The sequence below is a fragment of the Frankliniella occidentalis genome, unplaced genomic scaffold (genome assembly GCF_000697945.3).
Source record: "Frankliniella occidentalis isolate FOCC.00 unplaced genomic scaffold, Focc_3.1 Scaffold76, whole genome shotgun sequence".
In the NCBI taxonomy this organism is placed as follows: domain Eukaryota; kingdom Metazoa; phylum Arthropoda; class Insecta; order Thysanoptera; family Thripidae; genus Frankliniella; species Frankliniella occidentalis.
Genome location: NW_026267206.1, coordinates 791,825 through 804,407, shown reverse-complemented (window position 1 = coordinate 804,407; position 12,583 = coordinate 791,825). Strand labels below are relative to the sequence as shown.

The window sequence follows — 12,583 nt, the reverse complement described above, 5'->3', positions numbered from 1 at the left end:
GAGAGAGAGAGGCAGGCGCTCCATCACGCCCTTCCCTGTCCGTCAGTGTCCGGCGCGCCGCCTGGCACTGTCACACCACACTGCCGACACGGACCGCCAAAGAGGATGCCGGTCTTGGTCGCCGCCCAGGCGGCCGGGCGGCCGCACACGCTCGGCTTGAGCCCAAACTTGTTTCTAATTGTGTCTTTCTAACCACTTTACCTCGTATAGTCTCTTATCTATCACCCGCTTCACTTCCCAGCTGCGTTTAACATCACAACCCGTCGTTAAAATCAAATTTAATTGCAGACGAAAACCGAATGCGCGTTGATGTCTCCAAAGCTCGATGGTGACTTGAACGCCGCACAGCGCGGGAGCTCCGCGCACGGCAGGGACGTACACGAAATAAAAAGACTTGGTTGTGGGGATCAGTTCTGTTTGGTAGGCTAAATTCGATTGCTGGAATCGAGAATCCGATACTTGATTCCAGCAATCGAATCTAGCCTACCAAACGTAATTGATCCTCACGACGAAGTCATTTTTTTTTTGGTGTAAAGTAAAGAGTTCTGCCGTTATTGGCGGCGCGCCTTCCTATTCATGACGCCAAAGCTGATGCAACGAGACAACGTAACTAGTTCTCATCTCGTTCGAGTAACGTTAGGCCTCAGTAGCGGCGCGGGCCGAGTCACTCGCTAAGCCCTCTCGGCATCAAGGGAACCTGCTGCCCGAGCGCGCTCCGTTCTCAGCGGCCCACCGGGCCCATGCGGCGGCTCACGGCAGGTTAGACGCGGTGTGGACGAAACAAAACATTTCATGACGCACGCGTTACAGGCCGGAATGGTCCGTTCTCGCCCAGTTTTCCCTTCATACGCCGCGCGCCGTCATGAGACTCGCGCCTTGCGTAAGGAGGGGTGCCCAGCAGTGCCGCTCGCTGACGAGTGCAGGGGATAATGATTGTCGCCGCCGCTTCCGCGCCGCACGAAATAATTTTGGAGCAGTCGCGCCCGCGGCGTGGTCCGCCTGACGAGGCCTTGTTACAATGTCACACCGGCACTCTAAAATATTCTAACACCGATCAGTGGAACCGTCGTTGCCTTCGTTGCAAGGAATTGTACCCTCGGTTTTACTTGGGAACAGGAAAATTTTCCATGGAACGGTGTCTTTCATTTGCAATTTAAAGTCGCAAATGTGCAAACACTTTCTCGACTCGAAACCCATCGATGAGCTTTATTGCAATTTTGATGTTGCACATTTTGCAACAGATTTGGTAGATTATAAATTACAAAATAATAATAATCATGGATCCACGAACATATTTTTGCAGTGTTTGAATTTTAACATGAAGTCTTGGGCATATTTTGGGGCATATTGTCTCACTTGGTAACTTTGCGTGCGATTTGGCCCCTACTCGTAACAACTTACATTTCTTTCTTTTTCCCTTTTAAAAATGACTCGTTCTTATTGCCCTATCGTTAGGGGTAGTAGTTTATTTCGGCAACGTGATTCGGCGAGGGAGCACGTTGGCGCTAGCTAGCAGGGCAGTGGTGGAGGCCTGACAGCCCGATATGGTCATGATGAGAACACGATAGCAGAATTGGACATGCAACAAGGACTGTATTGCGTGTAAGAGGGGCGGCGGCCGGTTGGGAGCGGGGCGTTCCAGGGCCTGAAGTGTAGTCCGTACAAGGATAAAGGAGGAAGCATTCAGATCATCAGGTTTCCTGAGATGACATAATTTTTTCACCCTCCTGATGCATCTCTCATTTCATGGCCTGGCTCTAAATACCTTTTCGTGCACGATGCGCCGTATGAAGAAATAGGACGTGCGTGACCTTTATCACCCTCTATTAATCTGTATCGGCCACTTTAAACAACTGGTATCAAAAAATTAAAATACTATGATCATTCGACGACGTGGGTAATAGTTGACTACTTGCTCAGGAGGGATAGGAACAGAGTATCACACCCTCAAAAATCTGTCACTCTGCCTATCTCTGTTGAGGGTCGGAATGTCGGGTTCCAAAACACACACTAGCACAAAAACACACACTAGTGCTTGCACACACACATCCGCAAATACGCGACCAAGGTGTAGCAGCGGAGCAGAGAAAGGCACTTGCCCCCTCCCCTCTCTCTCTCTCTCTCTCCTTCTCTCCCTCTCTCCTCCGTTCCCTCTCCCTTTCTGTACGAGCGAGCCGTGGTGGAGCGGCGGGGGCGGGGCCGAGAGCAGAGAAAGGAACTCCCTGCCCCCCGTCCTGGAGCGCCGCCGCCGCCACCGCCGCCGCCACCACGCCGAGGAGAAGGGGCACTGGGCAGTTGGACGGGGCCCGGAGAAACTTGTGGGTCGGCCAGTCAGTCCGCCGCGTGGAGCCGAGAGATGCAGTCGCAGCAGTAGGGCGGAGCGGAGAGTGAGAGTGCCGTGCGTGTGTGCGAGAGTGACTCCGAGCGTGCTGAGAGTGCTGCTGCTGCCGCGCGACCGCGAGTTGTTTTTTTTTTACTCTCTTTCCTGTCGGTGCGGAGAGACGCTCTAGCCACGATGCGCGTCGTGGCCCTAGCGCTCCTGTGCGTGGTGGTCGCGGCGGCGGCGGCTGAGCGCGCCTCGTCGACCGCGTCGTCCACGGGGACCAAGAGCCCCACCAAGATCAAGAAGCGGAAAGGTTAGTGTCGTGCGAAGCGTGTGTGCATTTGCGGAGCTTGGATACGGCAAGAGGACCCCCCAGGGACCCCACTATGGGTTGGACCCCACCGGGTGGAGCCCACCACGACCGCCTCGGCGACCGCAGCGACGGCAACCTCCGATAAGTCTGCTCACCACCAGGACCGCGGATTACACTCTGGTTCTGCAGCTCCCATGACGCGTTTGTCACACCATGTGCGTGCGTGTCGCCTGGAAAAGTGTCAGCTCAGGTGTTTAATTGGTAGAAACTCACTCACGTGTGTGCTGCTCGAGTTTTGCGAAACTTTGCAACTGTCAATCTGGGAGACCACACACACACACACACACTCGCTGTACCTCACGTGTGTGCTGCTCGAGTTTTGCGAAACTTTGCAACTGTCAATCTGGGAGACGAAATGCATTTCGCACGAGTCTCTCCAGAACTTGAGTTGATTGCTTGAATGAAAATATGGATCTTAATTACGACGCGTCACTTTATTGTTTCTGATTTTTAATTGGACTGAACTGCGCCGCTGTGGCAAACGCGTTATGAGCTGTATTTAGATTCCATGACCAAGGGCTACTTTGTTATCTTTAGGATGAGAGTTATGAATACCTACCCACACTTGGGTCAATGAATCCCACGACGTCCTCTCTTCGCTCAACATTGAGAGAGGGCGGTGTTATATTAAATCCATGTAGTTTTGACGAGACCGCTGGAGGACCCTTTATTGATACTTCGAAATAGCAGCACCTCAAATAGATTACCAGAGGCTTGCCCCCCTCAATTATTGGCGAACACAAAGGGGCGTTAAAGCGTGCCTAACGGGGTGCGCCTTGTGTGACTGGGCGGGACCTTGGGCAGGCCCACCATTAGCGCTGAGGACGGTTCAGGACATGCACATCACGTCTGACCCGTGTGAACTTTGGAGGCAAGCGCGCGCGCGGCACCTAGTAGAGGGCAAAGCGGCATGGTTCGGAGGCGGTCCCGTTTGGGACGTGAAGCCCTCGTTCGCTCCAGTCGCTGCGGGGAAGATCGAGATAAGTTTGAAGTCTGCTTACTTACTTTCGTCATTTTTGTACGAGACTGAATGCAGGCGTAGGTGTATTTTAAAATGTTGTCTTAATTGTTGTATGTATGATGCTGGGAAATTTTTGAATAGAGGGGGTGGGGGGAGAATGCGAAAGAAGGTAGCGCGGCGCGAGGGCCGTGTGGCGTAGGGGCGAAGGGGGTTCCGGGGGCGCCGCCGCTGCATGGCGTGGTTCCAGCGAGAGATTCTCACGACCTCAGCGCTCGGCTTCGGCTTTGCGAAAGATGCGGAGCGCGGCGTGGCGCAGCGTGGCGCAGCGTGGCGCAGCGTAGTGGCGTAGGGTGAGAAAAGGGTTCACCTGCTGGATGACACTTCGAGGAGGTAGTTAAACCCCACATTTGGTGGTGAGCGGGGGGTCGTGTTGTCGAGCCGGGCGAGTCTCTGTCATTTCCGAGCTTTCTTTAATGATGTCATATCGTTCCTAGCGGGCGTAGTACATTGGATACGGGCAAAGAACAGTTCCTCGCGAGCAGGTCACTCTCAGCTTTGATAAATATCAGGTAAAAGAGGTTTTTGATTGTCAGTTTGATTTCCCTGTCATGGTTCTGTCAAAGTTGTTTATTACTCACCCTAAATGTATGATCTGATCCACGTGAGAACCCACAATATGGTTTCAAAACCACCCTTTGCTCAGTACTCGTAATATGATCACAGCTATTTCCACTTCCTGCTGGTCTTTTACTGAAGTACGTGATGAACCTGCGGCAAAATCCATCCAAAAATTTCGCTGCAGATCGGGCGAAGAGGGGGACGATTTGTGAGAAATCGGCTCAAGCGCGGGCGAGGTTGGGAAGAGATCAGGTGTACTTTATAAAGTCGCGCTGGTGCCGGGCGCTGGCTTGTGTTCGGCTTCCCACAGGGAGCTTTCTAAGTAGGCTGCTTCGTTGCATTCTTCTTATCTTCATCGAGTGAAAGGAACGAGCAGCCCGGCTGCCTGGCTCCGCCGCTACCGTGGCCGCTACCGCCCTCAGCCAGGCCCACCGCTTTTCGGCAGGCCTTTAATTTGGTCGACCTCTGTCTTGCTACTAGGGCGCTCGCCGAAAAGGCGGTGGCTCGCGGGGCCGGGTGCTTACCAAACGACTGTCATCCTGCTCTCCCCATCCATTGTGGCATAAAATAGGTTTTGACTAGGAAAATTTGCCATGAGATGTGTTGTAAAGTAATCGATTTGAAATTTGTGAAATTATATCATTCGTCGACCCTTCTTAAACTATTCCGACAAACAAAACTAGTCAGTAGTAAAGTTACGATACCGACCGGAGAACCGTATATTACAATAAAAAATAATAAGAAAAAATGTTAAGTTAAACAAACATATTTTTGACAGTTTCTCTATCCGTCTCTCTAATTTCTCTCGCGACTCAACCGACGGGGTCCGGGGTCGTCGTCACCGCGTCGTTAACGGCACGAACAGACAGTCGAGTGTTGCCCTAAGCGCAATAAAACGACAGTTAAATTCCTACATTTTCTCCCCTAAATAAAGATTTAGAGAAAAAAGAAAAAAGAAAGGCTTGACATTGACAGAAGGTAGTGTATTAGATTGTTGGCCGCGGTTTGGGGGCAACTGGGCCTGGCCCACGAGGTGAAGGTCGCGCAATGAGGCAGTGCTTGTTCCGGGACTTCCCTTGCGTCACCGAGGGTGACTAGGGTTTTTGACGTAAGGCGGCACTGGCGCGCGCGGACCCCTGCAGCGGTCCTGCTGGTACGAGCGAGCTCGCAGCCCCGTGGCTAAGGACGGTGACGGGGGAAAAGGCTTGTCGTATAATAAGTTCGGTTTAGGCTTCATGAATAACATGGAACTGTCAACATTTATTGTTTGTTTTTGATACTTTGCTGCTGACACTGATAGCAAAGCTAGCTACCGCAGTTAGTTCGCTGCTGTATCACTTTCAAGTGGTCCAAACTAAATGTAAATTTACTTGTTATATCGTGTTTCTAAAACTAAGCTCTTCTTACCTTACTAATCCCGTGCACTCGATGTGTTGAATCAGACGCGTGCATGTCCTTAAAATATCTGGCATATGGAGTGTCCTACTCAAACCCACGTGGTCCGTCCTCTCTCCTTTTCTGTTCCACACCCCCTCCTCCTCGTCCCAGCTACCTCAAACCCTTTAGCTGCCAACAAGCACTACGGGCGCGAGTGGCGAAACAAGTCGTGCCGTATCACACGGACAAGGGGGGAGGGGGAGCTGTAAGCGCGACAGTGTTGATCAGGACAGCGAAATGTAAGGAAGCTGCTGTTGTCGCTTGTTGGCCGCATTGGGACGACCGCTCTTGTACGCCGCCAGCTGCAATGCAAGAGTAATAACAATTTGTGAGGAAGAGTGAGGCGAAGGGGGGTGATTCAGGCCTGTGCTGTGGAAGGATTAGCTAGTGCAGCCGGCCGTCATCATCCACTACTTCCACATCTTCATCCACTTCTTGGCGTTGCCCATCAGCGGAGCAGCGTAAAAAGTGAAACCAGCTGCTCGCGCGGGCACACACACACACACACACACACACACACACACACACACACACACACACACTCGCAGTACTGGATCCGGTTCTGCTCACTTCCATTTCTAGGCATGCCTAAGCGCGCGCATGTGCTCCTAAAGGCGGGGCAGGCTGGGGTGACCAGGGCCCCTCCCTCTAATTATTTTGACCGGGGCCTGCCGCCGTCTGCTGCAGTCTCTGGGCGCGACTCGTTAGCGAGAGGCGGGGTTAGGTTATCTCGTGGGAGGAGCACAGCAGAGGGATTAGGTATCTTGATATTTCTGCGACGTTGCGTTGGACCCAGACAGGGAGGTGACCATAATTAGATTTGTTGTAAAAGAAGGAAGAAAAGAGGATGGGAATATTTTGAGAAATGAGAATTACAGATGAGCGCGTTGTACATCGGCGGGGTTCACGTTGTTTAACTTAAGGACAGTGGATCCTATTTTAGGTTGGCTATAACTGGTAGACAAACATCTTTAAAAATTCAACCCTTGTCGATCTGTCGGACCTCTGAGAGGCTGAGAACTCATAATTAGAAGTGCATTTTCCTTACTCTGACACTTTCAAATCACATTTTTATTCATAACCTAGATCCTACAGTTGTTGTTTTTTGTAAAACAAAAGGGGGCAAACAAAAAAAAACTAGGGCGTTTGGCAACAGCGGTATATTCAAATAAATCTTCAATCTGTAATCGTCGCGTGCGCTTCTTTCACACGTCAGTTTCCGTTTCCTCCGCGACCTTGCACGGACGCGCCCCGCCCCGCCTTGCACAACCAAAAGCATCGAAATGACCGGCACCGGCAATCATCAGCAGCACCGAGAGGCTGCAGCCCCAGTTTTCCGTTAGTTTTACCCCCGCCTAGAAGCAGGCCCTAATTAATGTCGAGGTCTTAGACTAGACCTTGCATTGTTTGGACGCGCAGCGGTGCGGTGCTCCCTGCTCTGTCACTAAACCAGGCCCAACAAGACCCCCGCTAACGAGGCGCGGTCGCTCGGCCGGCCGGCGGCGGGACGGGGGGCTCCCGGGAGGAACAGCGCCACCTTGTGTGTGTGTGCTCTCTTGTGCGTGTGTGCGGGCCTGCGCGTATGGAGCTACTGGAGGTTAATACAGTCATTGGTCTGCCATTATTTCGGTTCTATGGCCGTTCTTATTAAGGCGCACTGGCTGTGTGATCTTTTGCCGAAGGGTGCCCGCCCGGTGCCGGATGGGAAACACCTCTCACCGCCAAGGTCCCCCGTGTGACTCACCGCTAGAGTTGCAATACTTGCAAATTTTCACTGAAATTTACAGAGCTTAGTACAATCAATAATTGAACTTTAAAAAAAAATACCTATCCTGTTTTGAATTTTTTCAATAATTAATCACGAAAACTTTCATATATTTTTCCCCTTTCATTTACACATTTTCTCACTGCGCCGGGCCGGCACTGTGAATTTCTACAAACATAATTAAATAAAGTGTAATGCGAAATGGAGGGGAAAAAAAGCGCGGGGCGCGGGAAAGCTGTCGTTGTTGCGCCCGCAATACTATCGATCGTTCGACAGTCGCTCAGGCTCACGCGGTACGTGTCGCAAGTCTCTTACTCCCTCGTGAAGGCTGTCGACGAGGGCTAATTATTATTTCCAACGACACATGCCAGCTGGCGCGGCCAGGCTAGGCTAGTCGGCGGCGCACCGAAAAGGTTACAATATATACGAAATCATAAATTACTATCAGCACCGCTGTAAGTACCTGGGCACGTGACCTCCCCGTGACGAGAAAGAGAGTGGCGTGGGGGGGGGCGTTTAAATCGAGAGCAGAGTGTTGGAAACTGGACAAGTGGGCGCAGCGGACGGGCTGTAGTGGAATGTTAAAAAGGTGGGAGGGGGGAAAGAAAAAAAATCTGCTGAACGTTTTACGTTCTATTCTATTCGCGCTTAAGGTCGAGGTCGATTGTGCCGCCATTAGCTGACGACGCAGGCTTAATTAAGACATTGTGGTCGGTCCTGTGGATTACAAGAAGAGTGAAGGAAAATGAAAGCCGCGCTGCAGCCGCTTTGCATCATCGTCATTGTATAATTATTATCGTTGTGTGAAATGGCTGCAGCTGGGCAGCTGCTGCCGCTGGGATTGCTCTCGGGTGCTGCTCGTTTTTCCTGCCGCTCGCTCTTGTCTAACCAAACTAATATTATTGTTGTCTACGAGGGACGGAGTGGGGGGAATCTGACTCAAGTGCAAGTTTCTGGACGTGTCTCTGCTCGCCCCGGTGCGCCCTGCTCGCCTGGTGCGCCCTGCAAAGGCGCAAGGTGCCCGGGCGCCCAGCAGACACCGTGGGACTGGGAGCGGCGGTGCGCGGTCGGCGGCCGCCGGCCCGCGGCACGGCAGTCTCCAGATAAAATATTCGGATTTCGTGTGACTGTATCGGCGGAGTACAACATGCAGTGCGTTGAGTTACCGCCGTGGCGTAAGACTTCCCCCCGCCCTACGCTTCGTCCCACCACCCCGCCCGGCAACAAACAGCGGCAGCCATCTACGGGTCTTCCTTGGGAAGAAAACGCTGTATGAGTACTCGCTTGTTCTCTAGTTTCCAGTCACATGCTGTCTTTAACCATTCAGAGTATAACAGTTTGACGAAAAATTACTTTAAAAAAATCAAATTCCGGAAATTGAAAAAAAGAATACTTGAAATTGGAAACAGCTTTTGAACCATGTCACATGTCAGAGAGAGAGAGAGAGAGAGTCCTTGACGGAAATTGAAAAAAAGAATACTTGAAATTGGAAACAGCTTTTGAACCATGTCACATGTCACCAACCAGCAAAGAATTGTTATGACTGAGCGATTAAAATAAAATCAAATAGATTTCTACAAAGAGAGAAGAAACTTTCAAAGAAAGTTGTAGTGTACCTGCGGGACTCCCTAGCCGGTGCCGATAGTGTCGTGCCACGTACCCGTTACCCGTCGCTATGGTCACTAGGGCACCTTTGTAGTATAGTGGCCACGACTGTAGTTGTGAAGCCCCCTCCTGCCGCCTCTCTCTCTCTCTCTCTCTCTCTCTCTCTCTCTCTCTCTCTCTCTCTCTCTGTCCCTCGTCCTCTCACCTCTCTCTATCTCTGGCGCAAACTCCCACCAGCAGCGCCTGCTTACCCAAGCGTCAGCAGGATATAGACTTTCCGACTCGACTTTTGGTTATCAACGCCCCGGAACTAAAGCTTTGCTCGTTTCGTGTGAAAATGTCCTCGCGCGGTTTACTTTTATTCGTAGCCTTATCACTTTCCCGCTGGCGTCGACGTGCACCTGCAGAGATGGCGGTGCCGCTCGCAAAAGAGAAAAAATTGAATAGAAATAGTTGTTAATTGAATTGCATAACGCGCGATAATGTGTTTTTCCTCGAGTCTATTCCAGAGCACTGTTGTGTGTGTTTTCATATGCAGGGTGGTTCGCCTTGGATGCACCGTAGCTGCAGCAAAGATCGCCTTACAACTTAACGGAGCTCACGAAGCTTCCTCGTTCCCTCCCCTCCCCCCTTTATCTATCTATCTATCTATCTATCTATCTATCTATCTATCTATCTATCTATCTATCTACCTCTATCTACTTTTCCCAAACCACGCACTCACAGACCAAACAATATTTAACTGATTGCAGGCAGCCCGATATCGCGATATTTTAACACGTGATTGACGCATTTAAGAATAATAATTATAAAAGTATGGTGATCGACTCATCGGCCCTGTACATGGCGTCACGTACGCTCACGTAAGGAGGGTTCGGAGGGGGTCCTTTACCCATGTCAGAATGCTGTTGAAAGACGATCATTTTCGTCAGCACGGCGACACTGGACACGCCCGGGTGCGCACCTGCTCTATTTACCCCGCGGGGCGTGGCAGGGCGCGGCGGGGCGCGGCGGGCGGAGGAGGGGAGAAGGAGGGGGTGGGGGGCAGGGCGCCGAGTGCCGCACGGCACTTACCATACCACTACTCTGCGGACTGGTTCATGACGACAGGTCTTGTCTACGAGACTCTCTGCCCACCAACGTCCGGGACACACACACACGCGCGCGCAATTTTCGGCTGCTCGGGTAAAAGAGAGGCCGTGTGTGTATATGTATGTCGCTTGGAGCAACGCTCCGCTTTTAAACGCCGCAATCTTTTCGGTACAACCCCCCGCGCTCGCGGGGGCAATTTTGAAATCTGGTGCGCGAAACAACTTCGCTGACGTAGGAGTCGTGTCATTCTCCGCGCCCTGTTGCGGAGAGGGCGCTGGGCGGCTCGCCCTGCTCCAGCGAGGTGGGGTGGTGTGGCCGGGAGGTATAAATCCCTAAATGTAATTCGGTTTGGTAGCTCCACTGCTGCTGCTTTGCAGTTATTATTAGGTGGCCGTGTTTTGTGCCAAACCGGCGCCCTATTCTGTTACCATTTGTTGCATCATCGTGAGAGAGGTACAGAGAGAGAGAGATAATTGGTTGCCGTTCGTTACAGTCCAGGGCAAGGCCCAGTCGTGGGATGACGCCTTTGGACGAGAGCCATATCAAACAGGGAGAGAGGGAGAGAGAGAGAGGGGGGTGGGGTGGGGGGGGTAGTGCGACTCAGAGAAGCAGAAATTGTGCCGCCCCTGTTCGTCTTGTTATCGGGGTCAATCACAAGAGTAGGAGTTAATGTAAAAGCGAGAGAGAGAGAGAGAGAGGGGTGGGGTGGGGGGGGGGGGGTAGTGCGACTCAGAGAAGCAGAAATTGTGCCGCCCCTGTTCGTCTGGTTATCGGGGTCAATCACAAGAGTAGGAGTTAATGTAAAAGCGAGAGAGAGAGAGAGAGAGAGAGTCCTTGAAGCTCGGCTACTGCTACTGTACCGGGTGACGCGCCGACGCGGCTCCGAGCAGGCAGACGAGCGCCAGACGCTGTCCCGTTGGGCTAGGCCGTTTGTTTGCGTTCGGCAAATCGAAAGTTGCTCCGACAGGTTCTTCCCCGGTAGGCGAGTCGTCCGGTGTCCCCCGCGCCGCGTGTGAGATGTGAGATGGCCCGCTTAGCGGCCATTATAAGGCGCGCGAGCGGAGAGGAGGACCCGGTTTCGACCAGTAGCCAGTTCGCAGCACGTTGTTTTTTTAATTTCAGTTTCTTTTTTTTTTTTTAATGTCTTTCCTCGCGGGTCATTGGCTTGGCTCGATCTTGGGAGCGGCAGGTAGGTCAGTAGTTAGCATGGCGTGCGATTTTGGTCGCTGGCATTTCGCCGGCCGCTGCCACCGCGCAAAGTAGCACGCCAAAAGGTCTCAAACACTGCGCTATCAGTTCGTTCTTTCGAAGAGACCCACTGAAGACCGTATGCTCGGCGCGTATTCGGTAAAATAATGTCTTTTTAGAGGGAAAAGGGAAAACTTTGAGGAGCTCCTAGTTTGAAGACAGCTCAGATTTTTGACGAAATCTTCTCAAAAGAAAGAAGGTAATTCACACACCTTTTTTTGAGGGGGCGGGGCGGGGGTGCTTACTTTGGACTGTACCCTCCCGTGTGCACTGCAATAGGGTGACTGATGCTCAGGCCTCAAGGAAGCGTCGAGGACCATGGCGCGCGCAGCGCAACCTTTACCCTGAATGTCAGGTGCGCCTTAGAATGCGTGCAAAAATATGCATGAGACGGACCAAGGCCAAGAGGTCCGTTTTAAGGCGTTAGGCCGCCGGCCGCGCTGCGCTCGACTAAGAGCCGCGTAACGATAAGCCCGCCGCGAGCGCTCTGCGGTAACGGTGAGGCGCCCGGCGCGGCGGCGACCCCCCACCACCGCGCCGGTACACTCTGGAGAAAGGCTCTGCCGGAGCCTCCAGCTGACCGGAAGCTGCTCGTCCGGGCAGGACCGGGAACGCCGCGGCGGGGACGGGCCGCTGGTGGATGAGCCACCGAGCCCGAGTGCAGCGGCGCCGTCCTTGCCATCAAATACACCCCCAGAAATGAGGTCTTGATCGGAGTAGAATGCATTTCTAGCTGACTCGATTTTCTTGAGTGCTTTACTTTGTGTTGAGAGCATTATCTACTCAAAACAAGCTCACTGCTCTCAAAAATATCAACACTACGAAAAATTTACTGATATCAATAACACATTTTGGTTGGGGTGGAGGCTGCAAGTGTACTTTGTGTAAGAGAGGAGGATCGAAAAGGCCTGTGGCCTATGAATAACATATAGCTTTGCGCTAAAAAAAATGTCAGATATCGTTACTCAAGTCGAGGGGGAAATCACTAGGGTTCGTAGCGTACGGACTATTTCTTAGTATTTCTCCTACCATTTCGGTTATTTCTCCTGCCATTTCGGCTATTTCCCGCCTATTTCGGATTATTTCAGGCTATTTCGCGCTATTTCGGAGTATTTCAGGGGTATTTCGCGACTATTTCACCGACTATTTCGCGTCTATTTC

At 52.0% G+C, this 12,583-nt stretch overlaps 1 protein-coding gene across 1 annotated transcript in view; it reads left to right on the top strand.

The window, feature by feature from the left end:
- The first annotated feature begins 2,315 nt into the window (after positions 1-2,315).
- Positions 2,316-12,583, top strand: part of LOC113207050 (uncharacterized) — a 67,694-nt gene continuing 57,426 nt past the window's right edge. The window contains exon 1 of the mRNA XM_026423410.2: positions 2,316-2,636. Coding sequence (XP_026279195.1) covers positions 2,516-2,636 — 121 coding nt within the window. The 5' untranslated portion in view covers positions 2,316-2,515. The remainder of the gene's footprint in view (positions 2,637-12,583) is intronic.